This window comes from Prinia subflava, chromosome Z, assembly GCF_021018805.1.
Source record: "Prinia subflava isolate CZ2003 ecotype Zambia chromosome Z, Cam_Psub_1.2, whole genome shotgun sequence".
Lineage (NCBI taxonomy): Eukaryota > Metazoa > Chordata > Aves > Passeriformes > Cisticolidae > Prinia > Prinia subflava.
In genome coordinates this window covers 60,656,842-60,680,495 of record NC_086283.1, presented here as the reverse complement: position 1 = coordinate 60,680,495, position 23,654 = coordinate 60,656,842, and the positions used below count along the sequence as shown (strand labels likewise).

The 23,654-nt window shown below is 44.5% G+C and overlaps 1 protein-coding gene across 2 annotated transcripts; it reads right to left on the bottom strand.

Moving 5' to 3' along the window:
* Positions 1–972: 972 nt before the first annotated feature.
* TBC1D2 (TBC1 domain family member 2) lies at positions 973–22,472 on the bottom strand. 2 transcript variants are annotated; one of them, XM_063423746.1, is made up of 15 exons: positions 22,368–22,472; positions 21,857–22,026; positions 19,677–20,164; positions 18,914–19,046; positions 17,927–18,068; positions 15,554–15,690; positions 14,784–14,968; positions 13,322–13,708; positions 12,403–12,513; positions 9,524–9,711; positions 8,071–8,541; positions 6,817–6,937; positions 4,712–4,897; positions 3,972–4,093; positions 973–3,296 (listed from the first exon to the last, which is right to left on the bottom strand). In XM_063423746.1, exons 3-15 carry the CDS (start codon positions 20,082–20,084, stop codon positions 3,095–3,097), a joined length of 2,793 nt encoding a protein of 930 aa, XP_063279816.1. In that variant the 5' UTR covers positions 20,085–20,164; positions 21,857–22,026; positions 22,368–22,472; the 3' UTR covers positions 973–3,094. The 2 variants fall into 2 exon arrangements, with proteins under 2 accessions (XP_063279816.1, XP_063279817.1); XM_063423747.1 differs by lacking the exon at positions 22,368–22,472 and adding an exon at positions 22,204–22,358.
* Positions 22,473–23,654: the final 1,182 nt, after the last annotated feature.

Here is a 23,654-nt window from a genome sequence, read left to right as displayed (position 1 = left end):
GAAGCTTCACGGCCTCTCCTTGTTGGCAGCTCAGGGGCTTACTGAGCCAGCAGTGGCTTTATTTGTGTTTGGCACCACTCCACCAATATACCCTCTCAAACCCTATGAACTTTTGATGGCCACAAGATCCTGCAACAAACTGAACTACAAGTTACTGGCACACCATAGGGAGGAGGGTGGGTATGGAAATCAAAACCACCCTTTTTAGGGTTGGAGCTGGTATCCCAAGATTTAGGTTAATGTAGAGACAGAAAGCTTAATTTCACAAGTAATGTTATGCATACAGCAAAGCACAGCAAAAGCTGGCTCTGGGTAGAGAGCATACGCAGAAGGAGCTGCTGGGCTCTATAACCAGGTCAAACTGATTCCCAGCCACAACAGTTGGCAGTGGCAGCACAAATCACTCTTGAGCACTTCAGACAGAGGTAATCAAGAGGTTCAAAACACCCAAGGTACTGACTGATAGTCACTGCAGGTCTTGCAGGGGCCTGAGGGATTTGCATCTGGCCCAGCTGCCATTTTGTGACCTGAGTTCAGCACATTTCGGTGCCACTGCAGTTTGTGAAGCAGAAGGAAAGCAGATGAGGGCCCATGAGGACGTGATCTTGGCCCCAAGGTGCAGGTCTGTATAGGCCTTGCAGATATTCCTGCATCCACTACAGTTTAATAAAGAATGGCCACATGTGATTGGTTATCAATAGGACCAAAGGAAATGGTCCTCAGCAAATATATGTGGACCAAAACCAAGAGCTAAGAAAGACACAAACAAAAAGAAACTTATAACAACCTTCACATGTCCTTCCCTTTCAATTTCAATTAAAAATTATTTTCAGAATTCCCCATCAGGGTCAATACCTTGATCCTTATGTCTACTTCAGAAGAGTTTATTTATCACATAGACCAATATTTATTATACTCTGTAGACATATGTAGATGTAGACATATGTCAGGCTGTGGTTTAGTCTAATAGTGTATGTTTCAAATGCCTTTATTAATAAGGGCAAGTCAGGAGGAAAGATTTTTAAGCTGTTGCAAAAGCTCTAGGAAATAAAATTGTAAGTAAACTTCTAATTTTCATGGTCTTGATTTAGAAGATAGTATCTGTAATAACAGCAAAACTATGTGCATCCATGAACATAAGAATATAAATAAATTAGATTAGCAATATCATCTGTGAAGAAAAACCTTCTGCCTTTTAGACTTCCCTATCTAGGTGGCATAGTTTGAAAATGAGTTCATTTTTTTTTGAGATATTACAGTAGGCTTCCAGTAACATTTTCTTCTCATCCCACACTTCCAATGTGTGCAGCTCTTGGTGACATTCAGGGGATCTATCCACTCTTCCCGAAACTTCAGTTCCATTTTGGTTACTTCTCTGCTGTGTGGTTGGCCTCCACAGGTCTCTCTCATCTCATTCTTCTGTAATTCATTCAAACTGGCTGACTTGTTCAGTGAAGCAGACCATTGTCTCAGGTGAATGGGCACTGTTCCCCCTAGAGTCTGTCATCCTGGCTACAGCCCATGGGGCTGAGAACACTGTAGGCTATAAATGCCTCCCTTTCCTTCCTCTGCAAGCACTGACAACTAGAAGGGTTGAGTTATCAACCACAAGATGTTTAAAGAAGGCATAATCCACTTAGGTTCAAGGTCAGTCTAAAAACATAGAGCAGAGCCCCCCTTATAGCAGGGTCTGCTACATACTGTCAGTGCCAGCACTGCAGGCACACATGGAGTAAAGCACCGCTCAGCAGGAAAGTGGGCAGCAGGATCTGGCATTGTGTTAAGGAAAAGAAGTTGTATTCATCTAAATACTTGACTCATCCTGGGTTTGTGGAGGTCTGAGCTGCACGGGCAGGGTATCTGGCCCAGGGAATGGGCAAGCCTGGGAGGCAGGGCAAAAGGTTATCTGACCCCATTTCCAGAGGCAGATAGGGTGTCTCTGTGTGCTAGACCCATGAAGGCCAGCTCCCTGATTCAGGGGACATTAATGTTTTTTTCTAAAGAATATCAAGTCATCTTTTGTGACCTTGTTCCCAGCGTTTTCAGGTTTACTACCAGCCGTATGCCATGGATGAAACACCTTAAATATCATAAACTCCTAAATAAAAGCCCTTATCTCTCCAATAATAAATGGGAGTCAGAGACAGGGACATAAATGTAAAAACCCAACACAGGAGGACTGTAATTGTGAGGCAGAGAGTGAGGCTATCAGAAAATCTAGTCATCCCCAGTAGAAGTCCACATAACACTAGGCTCTGCCTGCAGGCAGGCTGTGGTTGGTTTCATACAGAGATGAGAGTTCCTCTGTGGAGCAAACTCACCAGCATAGAGTGATGCCAGGGCCTCAAAGCTAAACAGTGAGGAGAGAAAGCTCCCAACATTTCCCAGCCAAGCAGGAGACACACCTTGTGCTCCCATGAACTTCCTACAGGAACCAAGCTGGAGAAGCAACTCTGCTCTTCCACAATCTGTTTCCTTGTCCCAGCCTGAGTCCCATGGGATGATGTCCTCCAGCTTTCAGAACCTCCACAGGCCTAACACTCATCTGAAGACAGTATCTTGATCAGTAACAATGTTTTAAACACACAGTCTCCTGGCAGGATAGACACTGAGACACATGCCCTCTAAGAGAAGGCTTTTTCCTGACCTATGCAGAAGCTTTAGGTAACAATGAGGGAGTGTTCTTGGTTCATTATGTCTGGAGATTTTACTTGTAGACAAAGATCTCATTCAAGCCTCCATCAGAAAATGTATAAAAGTGCTGCTTGGTTGGGTCTTTTGCACCATGTCAGCTCCTGTCATGACACCACTACTGATACTTCTTCCTCTGCACCCTCAGCTATAATCCTGAACTGCACAGGACAGGGTGGGCTAAATAGGGAGAAAAACAGAAGAGGATAAAGCTCCTCTGACACCTTCCAATCTATTAAAAAGTCTGACTTGGTCTCCAGATGATCTCATAACTACAGCCTTGCTTACTGGGGCAGATGAACTCCTGTGACCACTATTCCCCCTCTGGTCCATGTCTTACTGACAGCTGCTACTGATGACCTTCTACAAGATGGGAGAGAAGTGATGACAAGCTCTCTTTTTGTTAGCTCTCTTCTTCCTCTTCACTAACAACCTCCTTCAGGTCCTGAGGTCCGTGCTCTGCTCTCTCTTTCACATAGGCTGCCTTGATCTGTTGAAGTTCACACAGCTCTGCCTCCAGCTCTTCCCTGTGCATCGACCGACGGTTCCTCAGCAGTTTCATGGGGAAGGGGTTTAAGTCATTGAAGGCAATGTTCATCAGCTTCCTATGACAGAAAGGACAGCTCAGTAACACATAGTAACAGATACACCAAGAATATTCTGGAGTATTAAAGAGTAGGGCCTTAGACTTCAACTCTCTGAGCTTAGAAGTCACCAAACAGCATAGTCTTAAAGGAATTCTTTTCCACACAAACACCAACCCACACAGTACTTCACATACACATATACCATCCCACCTTTTAAGGTACCAGTGTGCAGCCACCATTTAGGAGACAATAGATCAGGTGCCAATTCTGATGGCCTGTCAGGGAGGAATATTCCTGATGCTGAGCTCTTTTGATGACAGAAATCTTCATCTAATCTTCAAATTAGGTAGGTTGCCATTCAAGGTCACAGGTTGTGCTGTGTTCCCAAACACCCCAACTACAGCTGAGAGAAACCCAGCAGTCAATGGCACAAGTACCAGCTGCTACAAGGAGGCTGACTTTATGGCTTGCTCTGCTGTAGCATGCCTTTGTCCAAGCCAAGAAGATTTTAAGTAATGCCATGAAGAGAAAGTCAAAAGGAGACAAACTGATCTGTGTCTCACAGACCTATCAATGCATATGCGTCTTTCTTAATAAACTGTTGTTATTTAGTCACAACTATTGTTAAGCTGACCTAGCAGACAAGCAAGTACAAATACACAATGAAAGCTTGTCTACAACTCAGAGTCCTACCTGCCGTCCGTGATCATCCTTGTGAAAAAGCGTAGGTACTGGTAGATCTCCACACTGTCATGAATTCTTAGGATTTCCTCCTCGTTGTATTTAAAAATTGCAAGAGCGTAGCGGAAAATGACCTGGAGGGTTGAAAGGTATTTGAGTGGATGAAGTTTTAAGGAAATGAAGGCTCAGGCCATCCTGGCATAAAAGATGGTGCCAGGCACAAAACATTGCAGCACAGACTAGATCTAGTGTTACTCCTGCTCTCAATAGTCTGTACCAGGGCAGGCCTAAAGGAGTACAGAGTCAATCTCAAGACAGTAAGATTAGCTAGTTTGCACCCATTAGCTAATTTGCAACCTCTGCAAAAGGACCCCACAGGGATTTCATGGGGGTTCTCCAGTTCTCCCTATGCACAGGGACAATGCAGGACTCATGTTTTCAGTTACTGCCTATCTTATGCTCCCTTTATCTGTAATACTCTCAGTTGTGTCACAGAGCAGGAGACACCATGGCCTATCAGAGAGATGTTTTATAGCACAACTACCTGCTAAAAAGTACCAAGTGCACAGAATCAGGGACTAGGTCAGCCTACTAGCAGCAAATACCTAGAGAACACGGGCTTGGATACCAAACAGGCAGGATAGGACAAGCTTCAACCTCACGTATCTTTGACAGATGAGTATGCGCATCACCCTGTCACTATGCCACAGAGGTAGTAAAGATGAGAAGAAGGCCTAGACTGAGAGTTTCACCTTAGTTCCCTCATACAAGAAGGCATCCCACACTCGCAGGAGGATGTCGCTGACCAGGCTGTCCACAAAGGCCACCAGAAACCAGTTGAAGGTGATGAGTGAGACATCAATCCGATACTGTTCAAAATGAGCCATAAGGCGAGGCAGCTTCTCGGACAGAAAATCTTTGAAGACTCTCTGATCTACCTAAAATTGACAAAAAAGAAAACGATGAAGTCAAGAGCAGTCTTGCTGTTGGAGGAGAGGAGCGATGCAACAGGACAATGGCCCTTGCATGTCAGGGTCATCACTAGTGCTGCCTTCTGGTGAACCACACCCAGAGTATCCTTTGTCTCCCAACCCTTCAAACTCACTGAGCAGTGTACTTGTATGTGGCACCCAGTGCAAGGCAGGGAGCTGAAACGAGGCCAACATACAAGAAGAGAAACATACGTTCTTCTCACTCAAAAATCATATTCCTTCCCAATCTCAAAGTCAAGAGGGAAAATCTATGATACATCTTCCTGCATTGGTCTTACCAGGATTTTCTGTGATACCTGCCCAGGTCTGAATACCTCGAATACCTCTGACTTTGCAAGTGGAACCTGATCTTCTCATTTAAGCTTCCCTTTGTGGTCTGAGTACTGTGTATGCTTTGATTCTGGCTGTATGAGCCAAAACAGAGAAGTGCAGTCAGTCAGATCCTTGATCCTGGTTTATAAAGGTTTCATCTCAGCAGAGTTGTGCTTCCTGGAAGGTTAATTGCTAATGAGCAGCATCACGTTTAGGGCTTCCCTCTGCAATGTGATATTAATGCCCCAGCTGTGTCAGCCCACTTAGCCATGGCACAAGGGTACAAACCATAAAGTAATATTCTTTGTCTTTAAAATTTGCAATTTTAAGTTCTTCAGACAACTCACTTTATCAAGCCAACCCACAAAGCATCACTTTAGACATTCCTCTTTACATGGGTCTTGACTAGACTTTCAGATACCAACTATGAGGTCAGAAATTCTTTCTAAAGAAGACTTCCAGCTGACAGTGTTTTCTCACCAAATGCAGGCAAGCCTCTTCAGTCTGTCATATTTTCCCTGTCAGTCTCTACTTGTTGAGTATTGAATGCTATTAAATCCCACAGCTAACACAACCTCCTCTGAAGAGATATTTTGCTATCTTCCAAGAGATCTGTTTCCCTAGTCTGTGAGTTGGCCTCTCCACCACCACTTTCTTTTGCACTCTTTCAGTAAATGTTAGTCAGCAAATTCAGTGGCACCATCAGTCACTCTCAGCTGCTGACCCTTGAAGCCTTCTCTATTGTGGGCCCACAGATATAACCAACTCTCTTCTCTCTGAAAGAACCACACACAACAAACACCGAGGTCACAACCAGGCTTACCAGACTGAGCACTGATGGGTGTGGGTGGTATGGGCATACAATTACAATTTCATTAAACTATATGGGAATTGGCTTATCTCTTTGCCTACCTGAGAGGACATAATATATTTAACAAGACACACTGAAAACCTTGAAATGCAGAATCAAGTGGGTAAGTTATTCGCAGCCCAACATTGGACATCAAAAGGCCAGAATCTTTTCTGATGTGCAGAGAGGCCCAGAGTGAGAACTAACACCATGCTTAATCATGAACTGAGGTAAATACAGGGAATGTAAAAATCCCAGCATTTTCATCCACATGTACATGGCACTCCAAAGATAGAGTGCTGCTTCAAAAACATCATCTGAAGGGCTGCAAAATGGTGCCTTTCTCATATTCAGTCTACACGTACCAGAATTTGCTGCTTTGCCTCTATTAAGACTTCTTTATAATAAGTAACTATGCAATTAATGGGCACTTTCCTTCTGAGTAACCTGACTTTCATGTTAATACTCAGGAGTGATACCCCATTTGCTAGAGCTGGTGACCAATTTTGCTGCTCTGTGTGTACTGCTCGTGTAACAATTTTGTACTCTGAAGTCTCCAATACTTCTGCAATGGAAGGGATTGCAAGGTGGTATCACTATCCTATGAGAAATCAAACACACAGTAGGCTGACTGCTCATTTTTAAATCTTTACTGTAAACCGCTGCATGAGAGTCCAAGCAGATGTGAGGGTGCTCAGCTCACCTGTGATGTTATTAGTGTGTCACTGTAGTAGTCTGCTGGCATTAGGTTCTCCACAATATAGACTAGACACCAGAAAGCACTTTCCTCATCTTCTAGGACCAGGAGAGCAACAGCTGCCAATCTGTGATGGACAAGACATGGTGAAGGAATTCAATACTCCAGGAAGAATCATCAACACAGGAACTCAAGAATACAAGACTTCTTTTTATGTCTCCAGCTCCATCAGCATCCAAAGTATCAAATGTGGCAGGGCAGACAGACAGAGGCAAGTGATCTGTTCTGACAGAACCACAGAGGTGTGATTTCTTTTCCATGTGGCTCTGTCAGAACATGAGGAACTGGTGTGACACAGCCAGGTTTCCCAGTTAATGGAATGTTCTGTAGATCTGCTGAAGATAGTGTGCTGATTTGCACTATTTTAATACAGGAAAGAGGTCACACATAGGTACTCCAAATTATGTGATACAGTTCATCTCTCCATACATTCTTTTACAGCCCCAGCCTCCTTCAGCTCTGACTTATCGCCTTTTAGAGAGACTAGAAAGAAGATACCTTATGTTAAGGGCTCTCTGGAGGAAAGCTTCTATCATCTTTCTGAAGACCATCCAAAGATCAATAGGAATAAATAGCTTACATAGACCTTCCTCATGTGAAAAGGTCCAACTAGAAATTCCCTTCTTACAGCTAATGCCTAGTGCCTTTTCTACTTGCCAGCACAATTCTAAGAAATTTAGATTCATCTTTCCTATAGCCTTCTTTGGGAAAAAGCTTTTATATTCTCTGAATCTTCTCTTTTCCAGACAGAACAACCATGGTTTCCTCAGTCTCCCTTTGTGTCATTTGCTGCAACTCCCTCACATGTTAACACTTCCCAACATTTCCTCCAACTCTTCTCAGCAAAAAAGGGAACCACCAGGGTGTCCTTCTGCTTTACTACTTTGCATTACTACTTAATTCAGCCCCAGCCTTGTGGTGTTATTCTGGGACTGTTTCACTCTTCCTCTTATAGCTGTTCTTTCCTATTATGTAACTATAGAGATGCCACACAAGTACATCCTGCTGTTTGCTGGATCCTAGTAATAACACTGGATGAAAAATAAGTCATCAAATGCAGAATTCTGCAAGTAAATACCTGGAACTGGGACAGAACTGTAGAGAAGCAAGAGCCTGAGGCTGCTTGAAACACAGCCTAGAGTATGTGTCTACACCTTTTCAATGCCATCTCATGAAGAAGCAGCATACCTGGCTCCTCACCTGTTCAATCCCTGGCAGTATCCAATGGCAGGATTGTGCCAGGAGAATGCCAGTAACACCCTCCGGAGCTTGGGGATGAGCTGGGAGGAGGGAGAGGAGAAATGCTTGTTGTTGGTCAGTGTGCGGGGCAGGTCAAGCTCAATCTGCCGGCAGGCAGGGTGCTCGGTGCTCCTGCTCTGCTCCAGCAGTCGCTGGTAGTGGCCAGGCACAGGGCTGCAGTGCCGGCTGACCATCCACCTCCACACCCGCTGCCGATGCTCCACTGGAACGCCACTTCGGATCAGACTCTTCAGCTCTGCAGAGGGGTTCAGCTCTCCAATGCTGTTCCATCTGTCACGGAGGGGCTTCTCCACTACTTCCTGGCTCTGCAGTTTGTTGGACTTTATCTCAAGGGCTTGGATTTTGGCCAGGAGTTTCCAGTCCTCAATTTCATAGTCAGGTACAGTCATAAACCCATACTCATCATACTCGCTGGAGGGACACAAGGCAGTGTTTAGTTCAAAAGACATTGCTGGTACTTGTGTCAGGGACACTTACTGCTTAGGGTCATGCTAGCTACAGCCTGCCAGGCTCACGTCACCCATACCAGAGCACAAGTACTTGTGGGCATGCACACCCCACCCCTCTCCCTTTCCAGGCCGCACTGAGATCTGAGAAATGCTCATTAGGTCTCAACTTCACTTTGTTATGCTGTCGCTTAATATTAAATCTGGGTTTTGCTGATACCCTTGCTAGTGATTTTTTTAAAGCGATCTCAAACCCTCGTTTGTACCAGTACTCCTCTTTCACTTCTCTGGAAGCTGCATGTGACAGCCTACCTCAGAGCCTTAAAGACAAACGAGAGCCTGCAGCACTGGCATACACACACCAACTCAAGTATAACTTTGCTCTGAGCTGCAGACCAACCTCATCAGACCCCCTCATCAGCCCCTAAAGAAATACTGAGCTCACTCTGTGTACCTTCTCCCTACTCTGTCCCAGTGCAGAGACAGTTCTGTGGGAGTGGACTGGAAAGGCTTTGGGGCTTTAGATCAAAGAACAGAGATCCACACTCCCTTCTGATGTCTCCTTGTACATAATGCAAATCTCTTACTGATCAAAACACACCAAGAGTACACACAGTACAGCTTGTCAAGAGTTTCTGCACCATCTGTCCACCGGGTGAGAAACTTGTAAGATATCATCATATTCTTGGCAAAAAGATCAGGCATGGCCTCAGGGGTCTTATCTCCAAAGCTACCTGGAGAACTTGCAAGACTGACCAAACAGATAAAATGGGAACTGCTACAGAACAGGGGAAGGCATGTGCAGGATGTGCAGGAAGGCATAAACACAAATGTAGGCTCCTGGTATAAAATATTTTTATAAAATATAGATGTATCCTGCCTGCACACATCCCTTTTCAGATAGGCTTCTACAAAACTGTGAATATTCCCATGCTCTCAACTCTTACCTTACAGGGTTCAAGTTAAAACCTTCTTCTGCTTCTTCCTTCACATCCCACTGGAGAGCTTCCTGGATGAGGTTCTTCACCAATTCAGCATGCGAGTTGGGCAGGCCAGGCACAGCCTCCTGGAGCTTTCTCAAGACTGTCAGGTATTTGCTCTCCATCTGGCAGTTTCTTGCTTGCAGGCAGGCACACTGATGGGGAAACAAGAAGGAAAGACCTCACTCAGTGGTAGTTGTTCCTGCATTGCCACTGCTCTCTACTGGTCTGGTCTGCATATAAAGTAAAAGTTTCTGAAGAGCAAAGCCCCAGGACATTAAGTAGTTTTCCACAATCAGTGGAATTGGAGCCATGAAATTCATCACCACAGTCTGTGAACAAGCACAAGCTGCAGTAGCTAGCATGCAACAGAAGTTGCTTATTGAGTGGGAGACCTACTACATCATCACCTACTTTAACTACTGCAATGTATCAGTGGATGGCCACACCCCACCAGCTAACTAAGGGCACAGTCAAAGAGCCAGAACTGCATCTGAGTTCTGTGCAGTCTTTTTCCCTCATCCTCAGACAAGTTCCCTACACCGCATTGAACTGTATCCTGATAAAACATACCACTGCAGAGACTGAGTTGTAAGTATACGATTTTCAGGGTACATGGTAGCACCACAGACTAGGTAACCACATGCCCCTCAGCATTCCCAGTCCCCTATCACTGTATGGTGCACATCATTTCTCATGCACAGGAAGCCCAGCTGAGATCAAACAGCAGGACAGTACCTGCCACCACCTTAGTCCTGGGCACAGAAAGCAGAAAAATGCATGGGGATTATTAGTGCACTCCACGATTGGGGAAGTAAGGCCACACAGGTGACAAGACTCACCCAGTCTCACAGGAAGCTCAATGAAGACTCCTGTTCAGTGGGTATGCAGAAGTTGAAACAGAAACCACAGAGAGAATTAGGTTGCATACAGAGGAGACAGAAGGGAGCATGGTTTCTTTCATGCTGCCACTTTAATCAGCACTTTGCCTCACACTGAGCATGCTGGGCTTGTGTGATTACTTCCTTTTTGAAGGTTATGGAGATCTCAGGATGAGAGGGCAGTAAATTAGGAAGAAGGCAGGGGTTTCAAAGAACTAGAAAGCAAAGAATGGCAGTAACACTCCAGAAGCAGCTTTTTTGCCCTGCACAAGAATCCGTGACTGTGAAGACATACCTGTGGTGGTACCTTCCCCCATCAGAAATGCTTGTTAGGCCTCAGTCTTGATGAACAGCACCTGGGCTAACCTCCTGTGCTTATCAGAAACACTGTCTGCTTCTAGAGATTGGTGCTAATTGGTCTAATGAGCCTCTGGTTTTAACAAACACTGTTGGAAACTTATTTTCGTGCAAACTCAAGTGGAAGAACATTTTTGTCATCAAATTTTCAAAGAAAGTTAACAACTGCAGCCAGGATGGCAAATTACTATGACTAAAGGCAATTCTCATGTGAGCCTATAAATAGTGGTGCTGAGTGAGACCCTTTGAGCTCTCCTGGACCACGGTGGGCAGTAACCAGCAACCTCCCTTTGACTGGGGCCTCTCAGAGCCAGAGAACTCTCAGATTTGCTGTACTTGAGGGACCACTGCCAAAGAATGATCACAAAGCCTGGGCCAATACTCCCACTCCTCGAGGCTCAAACCTTTGCCAGTTGAGAAGATGCAGACACCTGACACAAGCACTTCACTGAGCTCGAGGGAGAATTTTTACAGGTACCTTGTAGCTACCCTAGGTCTATCTGAAAGTGCTGCAGAAAATGTACCTGGAATCTTAGATTCTTAAGTATTTTATGTTGGTAAGTACGTTAGGCCTATAAGTGAGTTACTGTTGTGGTTGCAGTAAATTCTATAGAATCTTTTGTAAATTGTTTAAATTCAGTCATTGTTTAAGTGCTGTTAAGTTTAATCGCTGTTAAAATCTTTAGGCCCAAACTATTGTTCAAGTCCAAAGCTAAGTTTTGCACAGGAGTCCACACTGGACCTTGTGGTTCGATGGAAGGGCCTATCTTATTTCTTTTATGCTAAAGCTTTTCCATCCTTACCTTTTTCCATCTTCTGTGTAGATTTTTAATTGATTTTAGTTCTAGATTGACTGATTATAGGCTTTAGTACTGATTTATCTTTGTGTGCTTTAACCATTTAAGAAGTAGTAAAGTGAACCTTGGCAATGAGCTTTGCCATGCTTTCACTTCAATATTGAACCTGCTTTGCCTAACCATTGTCAGTGATTCTTTAAGCAATCTAAGACACTCATTCATAACAATACCTTAAAACGTAGGGAAGTAAATCCTAGGCAAAACCCACAGAACAAGTGCCAGCACATACCTCCAGCCTTGAAAGTGGTTCAGAACCAGAAAATAGGATTAGACAAATCTGAGAGTAACCAGGTTTTTCACACTTACACAGCTAGAGATAAAAATACAACTTAGGAAAACATAAGAACTCTGATCTAACTGCAGGACCTCAAGTGTGCTGCCACCTGGCAGTGCCAAGTCCAGCAGAGAAATCATGACTAGATGGAGCCAGGACTCAGTCTGTCAGCTCTCAGAAAACTTTTCTGATTGCCTACAGTGTTGCTTTTTTTTTTTTGCATAGCTGAAATGCAGAAATCTGGGTTAAGTTTCAGCACTTTTAAGAGTGATCTTCACAGGTATTTTACTTCTGTTGAAGAATTAAAATGATCATGTCTAATCTGGGAACAACACAAAGCAGTAAAGAGGTCACACTAAAAAAAAACAAAACCACAAGAAAGCTTATTCCTTGTGGATCAAAATCTATTCAGGCGCCAATTTCGAAAATAAATTAATAACAGTTCACACCAAGAAAAAAAAGGTCATTTGGCCTTACCTTCATCAGAAGGGTTTTTTCATTCTCAGCGACACTTGTCCAGAGTCGAGTAACCTGGTGGATCTCTGAATTGAGAAACTGGTTCTGGGTTTTGTATGCATCAATGTCATCCTGCCATGAAGCAAAACAGTCATACAAGGAGAGTTCTCAAGGGGCTTGAAATCCCTCCCATTTCAGGGACATCAGATTATGTTAAGGACAACAAAATATCTCAAAAATTGTGTTCTGACTGTTCTGAGGAGCAGACATGACTCCCCAGTACAAATACTGCCTACAAAGGAAATCAAGGCACAATATTGTCACGCATCAACACGACATTTGAAAATGCTAAATGTATATACATATACTTTAAAACACAGAGAGATACAGATCAAATAAAGCCAGGGATGTACATAAATAAGAGTAAGAATATATGGATTTTGTTTGGTTGATTTCTTATTTTATTTTTTTTTAATGAAACAAATCATTAAAAAATGGCTGGCAGGAGAAATGAACACTATCCACTGAAAGTGGCTCTTTTGGCAATTCTCCACCTCACACTAACCAGTAATTACAGCACATACAACAGCCTGCATCTGAAAGAACCAAGATGTATTGGTTCAGAAACAGAAACATAGATCAACAAAGTAAGTGAAGGTGGCAAGTCATGCTGCAGCTGTGAAAGGAAAGAAATAAAACAAAGTGGCAGGCACTGAATGGTGACAGGAAGTCAAACAAAACAGGCTCTAAGCTGAAGATGCTTTTCAGTACCCCATTGCGTGTGACCCCATTTCAGCTGAGCCCCTTGCAGCCTTCCTCTCATTTGGAGACGGATGGAGCAACCAGCAGAAGTATATTCTGTGCTTACCGCAAAGAACATCCTCCCACTGAACCTGAGTGCATAAAAATGGGCCCAAAAGACCTGTACCATCTCACACACCTTCAGATGCTCAATCTCCTCCTGCTGCTTATACAGTGTCTCTACAGTAATAGTGTTGGCTTCTTGCAGGGGGTCAGAAAGCTCTCGGGCCATCTGCTCTGTCAAGGTCATGATGACTTCCTGTTTGGCATGGTTCTTCTCCATCAGAAGCTGCACATGTTCTTTGAGCTCCTGGATATGGCTGTCTCTCAGAGTCAGTATCTGCTCCAGTTCCTTCTTTTCTTGTTCAAGAGCTTCCAGCCGACTTGTCAGATCTGCAATTTGTCTCACTTTGTGGCGCACCAGCTCCAGCCTGTCCTTATCTTCTGCTGCAGTGAGATACATGCTAGATACTCGCTTCTCCTGCTGGGCGGCCTCCAGAGCTTTGTGGAGAAGTTTGACCAGTTCCTGGAAAGGGAACGCAAAACCATCACATCACTGTGCTGTCCAGGAAAATGGCTGTATGGACAGCACAGATGCAACTGTGATATATCCTGACATTGACTCCTTTCAGAAGGAAAACAATGCAGAAATCTTGAAACCACAGCTGCATCACAGTGAGAAGTTCTGCTCTCAGAGCTGGGCCCAAAAGATCTCTGCAGCAGTTCACAGATGACTTGATGTGGACTGCTAGCAGATAAGTTGCTGTTCACACTGTCTGAACTCTGGCTTTCCTACAATCATTCTTGAGAAGCTCAGCAGAGAACACAAAAATCTGGTCAGCAGATAAATGTGGTAAAATGGGAGGGAAATAATGCAGTCTGCAACTACCTGTGCTACCAGAAGGAAATTGCCTATCCATTTTAACCTTCAGTCTGCCAGAGTCCTCCCTCACTCTATCCTGCCTGAAAGCAAGGAACCTTGCCCCACAGCACGTTGCTGATTCAGGCTCCGGCATCTCAGACACAAAGCAAATTAAGGACACAGCTGACTGCCCAACATGGGACTTGGCTCTCCTGTCTCTTCTGTGGGATGAGCTACCAGCATCATTAGCAGAGAACCTAGCATTGCTCCATGCATTCATGAGAGAAAGCCCTTGCAGTGACCCATGCCCCAACTTCTACAGTCAAATCACACCTTAAAGGTGGGTCACTGTTCAAAAAGAATGACCTGCTGTTAACACCATGGCTCCACCTGGCAGTTCTCACCAGTGTCACAGTACCTATTCAGGACTGTACCTAGTGAGCAATAGAGATGCACAAGAAAACAGCAAAGTACACTTGGATTTGTTTTACCTCCCTCTTACACCTAGCTGCACTTCCTAGAAATGGCTGAAGGTCTTTTGTGCTGGGCACACTCAGGCACACTCATGCACACACAAGGTGTGTTACACACTAGGTAACACCAGGAGCTTCAAGTGGTCTTCAGTTACTGCCTGCTGAGCACTTCTCAGTGCTTCTACCACACAAATGTGTGAGGGAGTCCCTATGACCAGCCTCAGGGCCCTGACCCTTAGAAATAGCAGTCTCTTCAACACACTCACCTTCTGTGACTTGACTTCCTCTGTGAGAGTCAGAATCTGTTGCTGAAGGACACTCATTTTATCCACTGAGTTCTTCTCCCTCGACAGTTCTTCAGAGCCTGGGAAGCCACTGTTCATCCACCTGGCTTTCCTAATCCAGTTCAGCCTGGGCCCCATCCTCCCATCTTCCAGGGTCCCCTCCTTAACTGAAGGGAGATAGATTTAATTTACACAGAATTGGTTTGCTACTATGGACTCCCAAGTCTTGCTATGAGGACTCACAACAGTTCAGCAGAGAAGGCTGACATACAGGACATGGAAAATCCACCCACAGGATTGGAGCAAAAACAGTAGGGATCAGACACTGATATGCCCATAATGAACAAAGTTGTGATGGTTTATGGTACCTGTTAACCCATCTTGCACCCTGCTCATCAGTCTGGACCACAGCAAATGGAAGTTACACCATGAAAAGGTATGCATACAGTGGAGCTGCCACTTCGCCCGTGACTGTGCAGCAATTACACTTTTACCTCAAATAAATAAATCTGGTGGATTTTGGTTGGGTTTTTTTTTTGCCTCTGCAGAAGGTTACAAAGGTAGAAGATAGACACAGATGGAGCCTGAAGCAGAGCCAAAGAGTCAGCCATTGGCAACAACACAGGAAGAGACTTGAGACAATATAACAGAGATTTCATATCCTTTGAAAACTTGCCACCACCTCCTTTCCATTCCAGCTAATTCCTGCTAGAAGGCATCCCACTCAGCTCACACAGCCCTATAACAATCACCTGCACATCCTGCCTCCACTTCTGCCTCTTGCTCCTCATCCACATTCTCAGGATGCTCTTGGAATCCCTCAAAGCTAAAGACGTTCCCGTTGTTCCCCCAGAGCTGCTTGGAGCCACAAATATTGTAGACAGTGTTTCTGAAACAAGAAGAGATCAAGACAGCCTAGTGAACAGAAGTCATGATCACTGCAGCCAGCCAGTGCATATTCAAACTATTCAATGCTTTACCTCCCCTTACTTCCCACCCCACCTCCTCAAACTTATCTCCTTCATGTGCTGAGAAAATGAACTCTTTACAGAATTAGTGGATTTGAGGAGAGCAAGGTTGTACCTGGTGTAAACCAGGAAGATGGCACAAAATCAGTATAGCAATATAAAATCAGATTATCTTTCCCCATGTGCTTGAACCCTATACATAAACACATCAGATCAAAGAGAGGGATCAAAGGTAACAGTAGACCAACCATATCTTTCTCTCTCCTCTCTCCTTCTCTCTCCCTCTCTCCTTTGCTTCCTTCATCCATCCTTATCCTTAGTTCACTGCAAAAATCCCCAGGTGCCAAGAAAAGTTGCCAAGAGAAGGTCAGTTACCACCAACACAGCCAAAACTGGGACAAATTACCACATTTGGAGCAGCCACAGGTCCTGTACTCTTAAACATTTAATAAATAACCTTGCCAAAGGTTATTTACAAAGTCATAAACTAAAAAGTAGTAAAGAGTTTCAGGAACAAAACTGCAGTCAGACCCAGGAACAGTTTGTTACAACTGCTGCTATTGCCAGAAGCACTAAGAGATGACTTTGTAGAATCATGGGGAACTACAAATGAACAAGTAGTTTGTGTAAAACCTGTACCAGAAAGTATGCATACAAGTCTTTTTCTTCTCCTCCTGTTCTGTCATTCAGCTAAACAAAAAAAGTTCCTTGTTCTGAGATCTATAAAAGACTCAGTGTTCGTTGCTTTCCTATCTGTAAATGAAGCTGCCATTTAGATACTATTATCCTTTTGCCTTGCTACTGTAAGACTCCAGAGCAGAAGAGCACAAGTTGCTGACCTTGGAGAACATACTGGTGTGTAAGACAAGCAGACCTTCAGTCCCTGTAGTCTGCAGTGGGTACTCATCCAAGGCAATTTTTCTACTTTTTCTAGCTAATGCTGCACTGTTTTCCCTCTGAGACTATAGCAGCTCAGGGATCCAGATCTGCTACACTCATGAAAACCCAGCCGGACAGTGACAGAACTTGGAGAAATGTTTACCAGACAAGGAGAGAAATACAACTTGAAAGAGACAATTGTTACTCAAGCTCACAAAAGCAAAGCACGGGAGCAGTGGCCAAAGACATGTTTGTGTTATTTTTAATCCATGTGAGAAGAGAATGCATAGCCTGAAAAATAGAGCAGCTGACTTTGAGGAACTATGAATGTACAAGTTTGTGTAAAACCATACCAGAAATTATGCATACAGGTCTTCTCCTTCTGTGTTGTCCATCAGCTAAAACAAAACAAGTCTCTTGTTTTGAGGTCTATAAAAGACTCAGTGTCTGCTGCTTTTCTAACTGTAAATGAAGCTGCTAACATGAAACTCTGGTCTCATGGGGGATCTTTCTTCATATAAACATCAGACTGTAGCTGCAGCAATGGTTGTAAAAAAACTACAGGCAACTTCCACACCAATATTTGGCAGGTGCCTGGCTGCCTACCACACTTATGGCCACTTACTAATTTTTCATTATGTGTAAATAAGTGACTAGGAAAAAGGAGACACTGATGAGGTTGTCTTTGTGAAACTGTAACTGCCCAAGACTTGTAACTTTTAACCTGATGGGGCTACCCACTGCAACAGCAGACAGAAGCAGTAGGAATATTAACGTCCTTGAAACTCAGCAAGCAAGAGCAAGCTGTGCAGTCAGGCCACTTTACAGGCTCAAGCTCCTTTTCCCTGGAGTTCCTGCTGTGGAGAATACACTATACTCAAGGTCCTTTGAAACCAGTGGAAAGAGCTTATGGGCTTCTATGGCTACCTACTGAGTACAGCTGAACCTGACCATGTGATCTTCCAAGACTGTTGTGCAGATGCATCACACTAGGCATGCAAAGCACTGACTACACTGAAGAGAGCTTAACCAAGTCCTAGGTCTGCTACCAGGATCTTTGCTAAGAGAGCTAGATTATGTGAAATGCATCAGGACAGGAGGATGTGAAAGACCCACCTGCAGGAAGTGCACTTTGGCTTGGACTAGCCTCCAAAAAAGTGCTTCACAGTTCTCCCACCTAGGCAAGAGTCCCATTTCACACAACACATGACAGGCAAGGAAGGCATACAGTGGCAGGCCAGCATGTCAACCACACTGCAGTTCTCTTCATGCACTTACTGTATCTCTGTCCAAGGGTGCTTAAGGGAGATGTTCTGCAGGGCAGTAGATGTTTGGGGTGCAGGCAAAGATGCTGCCTTTAAACCCACTGCGTCTGTTGGTGTTTTCACAAGAGGCAGAAAGTCTTCATTGTCAACTACATCTACAAATGTAAAAACAAAATAGGACACAAAAGCAAATGAGCAAGAAAGAATTCCATTGGACTTTGTGTCCTTCATGTAACCTGACAGCCACGACAGTTTACTACAGGTACACACATTACATGTTCAAGTGGTCAGGTGGAACAAGGACGGTAGAGTAGGCTTCTTTAATTTTAGGTCAAATTACATAAATTTCCATGTGGAAACAGAATGACCTACTCAACAACAATCAAGTGATTTCAATCATATATATGAGCATAACTAACCTTAATCAAACTTTAACTGCCCAAAGATACAAGGAAGGAGAATTTTGCTTTTCTCTTCCCATATTCCAAACCACATTTGATAGTGTGTATAACATTCTGCAAGCACAGGTACCAAATATTTGAGTGCTGTATCAAGATGCCAGAACCTTTTAGAGTAGACACTTACTAGGGAGGGGATTATTTGTTTCAAACAAAATGTGCATCTAGTCATTACTAAACAGGTGGATACCCTGACTGTGCCCTCCTCTGATCCACTGACGTGCCTACTACCACTTGGAGGAACAGGTATCTTCAGCCCACTGCTGAAAAAAACCATATATCAAATGTGGACATTCCACATGTGGGAGGAAAATCAAAATGATCACAAGACACCTGAAAATCTCCAAATATATGCTGTGGATTAGGAAGCTGCTTACTCACTTTCATACATATTAAGACAGAAGCATCAAACATTGGCCCAACACTTATAGCTGGCACCTGCATTTAAAAGCCTGTCCAAAACTTCTGCCCACTTCCAGATGAGGAACACCATTCATTACCAGGAGGCTGAAAGCAAAAGAAATTACATGTGCAACACCTACTTGTTCTTCCAGCCAGAGGTTCATTCACAAGCTGGGAGCTGCCCACAGGAAATCTGCTCTGAGTGTTGCAAAATTCCCAACGTCTCATTTGCAGCTGCTGCAGCCAGTACATCATTGCCTGTTTGCTGATTGCCTAACACAACACAAAAGAGGAAAGGGAGGGGAATCATCTCCTCAACATAAGACACATCCTGAGGAGGTGACCACCACTCTCCTGCACAAGTAAGCAGAAAAAAAAAGGTCAGTTATATCCAGTCTATGCTGTATCTGTATCCTCTGGTCCTAACACTGATTCGGGAGGACAGAAGAAATCTTTAGTATGGCCTTAAGGGGTAGAATCTCAGTGGACCACTGACCTAATTTTAATTTCATTCATTATGGTCCAAGACTAAGCAGAAATGTCACAATTGTTTTAGACAGGAAGCATCCCCAGAACTTTTTAACAATGACTTACATAGAAATAAAAGTCTAGCAAAGAATCTTCCAGGAGCAACCATTTTAAACAGGGGAGTTAACTTCTGTTCAGTAATTACATGTGGATTGCAGGATTCCTCAATTACTTTAGTTTGGCACACAGTTCAGCTTTTATTCCTACTCTGTTAAACAACAGCCATCTCACAGGTAAGGAGTCACACACTTGCCAAAGCAGTGAAAGTAATTTAGGTCCAAATGGTAGCAATCCAAGCTAGGAGGACTTAAATGAAACTCAAGCTGAGATACGTTAATACAAATGTATCTGTCCTGACTGGGAATTTTTCATTACCTTCAAAGTAAAAGCTCTGCTTGGTGTTCTGATCTCAAAAACTCCTTCCCCATTTTCAATTTTGCAGTCAAAGCTGGCGCTGGAGAGATCAATAGACCCCAAAGGATTAATGTCCTGGGCAGTTCTGTAGTATAGTAAGCGACATTTGTTTTCATCGTAAAAGAACCAGCGAGACTTCCAGGTCTTGATTGGCCCCTTGATGCCCAGCTTATTTAAATAGCCACAGAGTTTTTTTCTGGATGTTTCTGGGCTGGTTTTCAGTGGTACATTTTCCAGTTCTCCAGGAGAAGGAAGCATGTCTTTCTCTATTGCTGAGTTTCCATTGCTGCTGTTAGTGTCTGGATCTGACTCCACTAAATTGCTTGGAGCAGCAAGGGTATATGCTCCACTTTCTGGTCCTTTCTTCATCTCTTTATGGAAATAGATTGAAACAGGAAATTCTCTAGGTAAATAAGCCAATCTCAATTATATCATCCCTGTTACAGAACCTGCAGACAACAAAGAAGGAAGGAATAAGCTCAGGTCTGCCATATGACAGAAAAGATACTTCCTAGCTTTCAAACTACCCAGCCAAGGTCTCCAACTCTACTTTTGGTCATTGCTCCTGCCTTCCCTCTGCTCAGATGACCTCTAATACCAGTTTTCTCCCTTTTTGACTCCTAAATTAGGTTGGACTAGCAGCCAAGAAACAGTACCATAATCTCTTGTGTGAAAAATAAGTACAGCCTGTGGGCATACTAAATCAATAGCAATAACCAGGGCATTTGGTACTTCCTGTTAAGGAACAGCTGCAGAAAACATGGCAAGATAACAAGCTCTGGGGCAGGCACATAGTCAGGTAAGGGATTGCAGGTAAGTGTGTCCTGGTATTTGCACTGAATGTTCGACTAATATTTTTAAACCATGACGTCTGGAGAAGGATCCAGCATTATTCAGCATCCTTATGAATAATTTGTGTCAACTGACTACAATTGTTAAAATGCCTGTTATGTTTTAGTTCTTCATCCAGTAGGATGGATCCATATGATGGATTATGCACCAGAGAAAGTAATTCTGTGGTTGTTGCAAAAGAGACTTGGTTGCCTGAGTGACCAAAGTAACCACCTGGGTCCCAGAAGTGTAAAAGGAAAAGATAAAACTCAGGCTGGAAGGGATCTTTGTAAATCTTGAGTTCAGCTTCTTTCTCAGATGTAAAAGCTGTAGCCAGCTAAGTTACACAGACCCACATTCAGGTAAGTTTTTCTTTATGCAAGAATGGCAATTTTGCCATGTTTCTGAGCACTTTTTCAAGTGCTTAACCATATGACAGGTGTGACTTTTTTTTTCCTCAGAGCTGCAGATATCCACAGCTCCTGTATAAAGAAAGCTAACAACACTCCAGAAAAGTATCTGTAAATAATTTCTTGCATTTTTTGAAACTTCTGTTCCAGGCAGTAATATAGCTGAAGCAAATATGTGAGCAAATAAATTTCTGCGGTGTTAAGTTAGTGTGACTCCAACTGCAGATACAAACCTATTCAACACAACATTCAGCTGTGTGACAACACGTCAATGAGATAATATAATGGAGCACACCAAGCTGTTTCCAAGCTGATCTTTTTCCTCTGCTCTTAGGAACAACTTGTCCTCATGACTGAAAGGTTTATCCATGCTAGCACTGGCTTAAGCCCCATCATATTTATTGCTGCCCCCTCCTGTTTCCACATTAGCTTTACAGACAATTATCAATATTGTTCACTCTCTGTGAAAAGCTACTTAAATTCTTTAATTCGCTCCCTTGACACTGTGAATCGTGGTGCTGAACACATTCACAAATGCCATAAACAAGCACTCCTGGAGAACGTGTTGCCTAAACTAAGCTCCTGAAACACACAAAAAACCCCTCCATTTCCAAGTGAAATTTGCTTGTCACAAAGGAAATATCATCTGGAGGAACAAACACTTTCCACTTTCTCAAACAGACACTGGGGCTTTTATGTCAGTACCAGTGTAAGTATATTCGGTACGCTCTGAAGATTCCATCACACTTCTTGCCAGCGTGATGATCCACGGGTCCACACCATGAACAGGATCAAGCAAGCATTTTAGGTAATTTAGGTTATTTGGGAAGCATTAGGTTCAAGAACCAAGTTATAAGGAATCATGTCAGAGCATTCAAAGACCTCTAGATAAGACCTCACCTCCTTAAGGGAAGTAGAGAGGAGCTCCTGGAAGTCACCGTCTCCTGGCTTAGAGCTATTGGTGCAAGCACCACCAAGCAGGTACCCACAGCCTCCAATAAATCCAGCAGCAACAGAAAAGCAGCGTCTGTCTCAGGTTTTCTTGGGTCCAGTCGCTGCCGGGGAGTTGTCTGAAAGATATATTTAGCAAAAAGTTGCCCTGACACTGACTCACCAAAGAAAACGGATCGGGGTGGACCCTGCCTAAACCTTTCCGGAGCTGCTGGTGCGATCAGCACAAGGCAGCCCCGCCGCCCCTCCCCGTGCCTCCCGCAGCGCCGCAGACGCGCCTCCCAGCCCAGCTGTACCAGCGACGGCGGCCGGAGCCTGGCACGGTGCTGGCCTGAGCCTGGCACCGCTTGTACCAGCGCCCAGCTGGGGCGGGGGCCATCCGAGCCGGCCGCCGGTCGGGGATTTTAGGGAGGGGGAGCGGAGCGGCAGCGCGGGAACCCGCAGCCCCCGCCGGGAATACCTGCGGCGGCCGCCGCCCCGCGCTTCCTGCCGGGCCGGTCTGCGGCGGTGCCGGCGGGGCGGGGCCCGGGCAGCCCCGCACAGCGGCGGGGACGGCGCGGCCGAGGTCAGCTGCAGCCGCGGGAAAATAGCAACAGCCATAACATAGGGCATTTCACACGGGTTTCGGGAAGAGGGTGATTCATCAGGGTGCGACCCACGGAACGAGCAAGTGCCATCTGCCATGAGGGTATTTCTCTCCAGAGCTGCAAAACCACCGGGTGGTGGATGCAGACGTGCTGTGAGAGCCACGGCTGTGCAGTCAGCAGGGGCAACTCAGCTCAGTCAAGCACATTTCACAGGGTGAGAACAGTGGTAAATGTGACTTTGAACACTGGAGGCTGATAGCATCAAGCTACGCCAAAGGAAAAAAGCCTCTGGAAAAGATACTGGAAGGAATGGGGCTGTCAGACCACCCCAATGATGTAGTGCAGGTCCTGGGGGACAAAGTGCACAGCCCAGCCAGGTTCACATGCTCTGTGGCAGCTGCCTTTCTGCCTACCAGTGCAGCCAGGCACTGTTGGCCTTGGCAGGTGCTGTACTGGCCTGGGAAGGCACTTCTTATGCCTTTATACAAGAACAAGGAGAGTGGATGGCGTTGATTTTCCTCGTGTGCAGTGAAGTGATAGCTCTGCCTTTTGCACTGGTCCCAAAAAAGCCCTCTCTGAGCTGAACAAGTTTTACTGAGTTTTATCACTGACTTTAGCCAAGTTTAGTACCAGCACAGTAGAAAGCAAACCTGTCTGATGGCCCGTCTTTCCACTGGCCTTAACTGCCAAACTGTGGAGCACATTAAGCTGATTACAGCATGCAAAATTTACAGATTGCCATAGATAAAAACAATTTGTCTCAAATTTGTCTTTTCTTGGTATTTGGCCATTAGACCGGATCACAGAATCACACAGAATCACAGAATTGTTAAGATTTGAAGGGATCTCTGGAGCCCATCTAGTCCAACTTTCCCTGCCAAGGCAGGGTCACCTGGATCACAATGTGTTGAGGTAGGATTTTAATGTCTCTGGAGAGGGAAACTCCACAACCTCCCTGGGCAGCCTGTTTCAGTGCTCTGCCAAGTTCAACATCAAGGAGTTCTTCCTCATACTGAGGTGAAAGTTCTTGTGTTTTAGGTTATGGCCATTGCTCCTCATCCTGTCACTAGGCACCACTGAAAAGAAACTGGCACCATCCTCTTGGCACCTGCCTTTGAAATGTTTGTATGTATTGATGAGATCCCCTCTCAGTCTTCTCT

Bases quoted from the DNA above. Each gene is read 5' to 3' on its own strand.
- TBC1D2 (XM_063423746.1), bottom strand. From the start codon at position 20,084: ATGAAGAAAGGACCAGAAAGTGGAGCATATACCCTTGCTGCTCCAAGC. The intron at 9,712-12,402 runs GTAAGGCCAAAT...TTTCCCCATCAG, and splicing joins AAAAAACCCTTCTGATGAAG to TGTGCCTGCCTGCAAGCAAG. The intron at 4,898-6,816 runs GTGAGCTGAGCA...TGTCAATTTTAG, and splicing joins ACACACTAATAACATCACAG to GTAGATCAGAGAGTCTTCAA.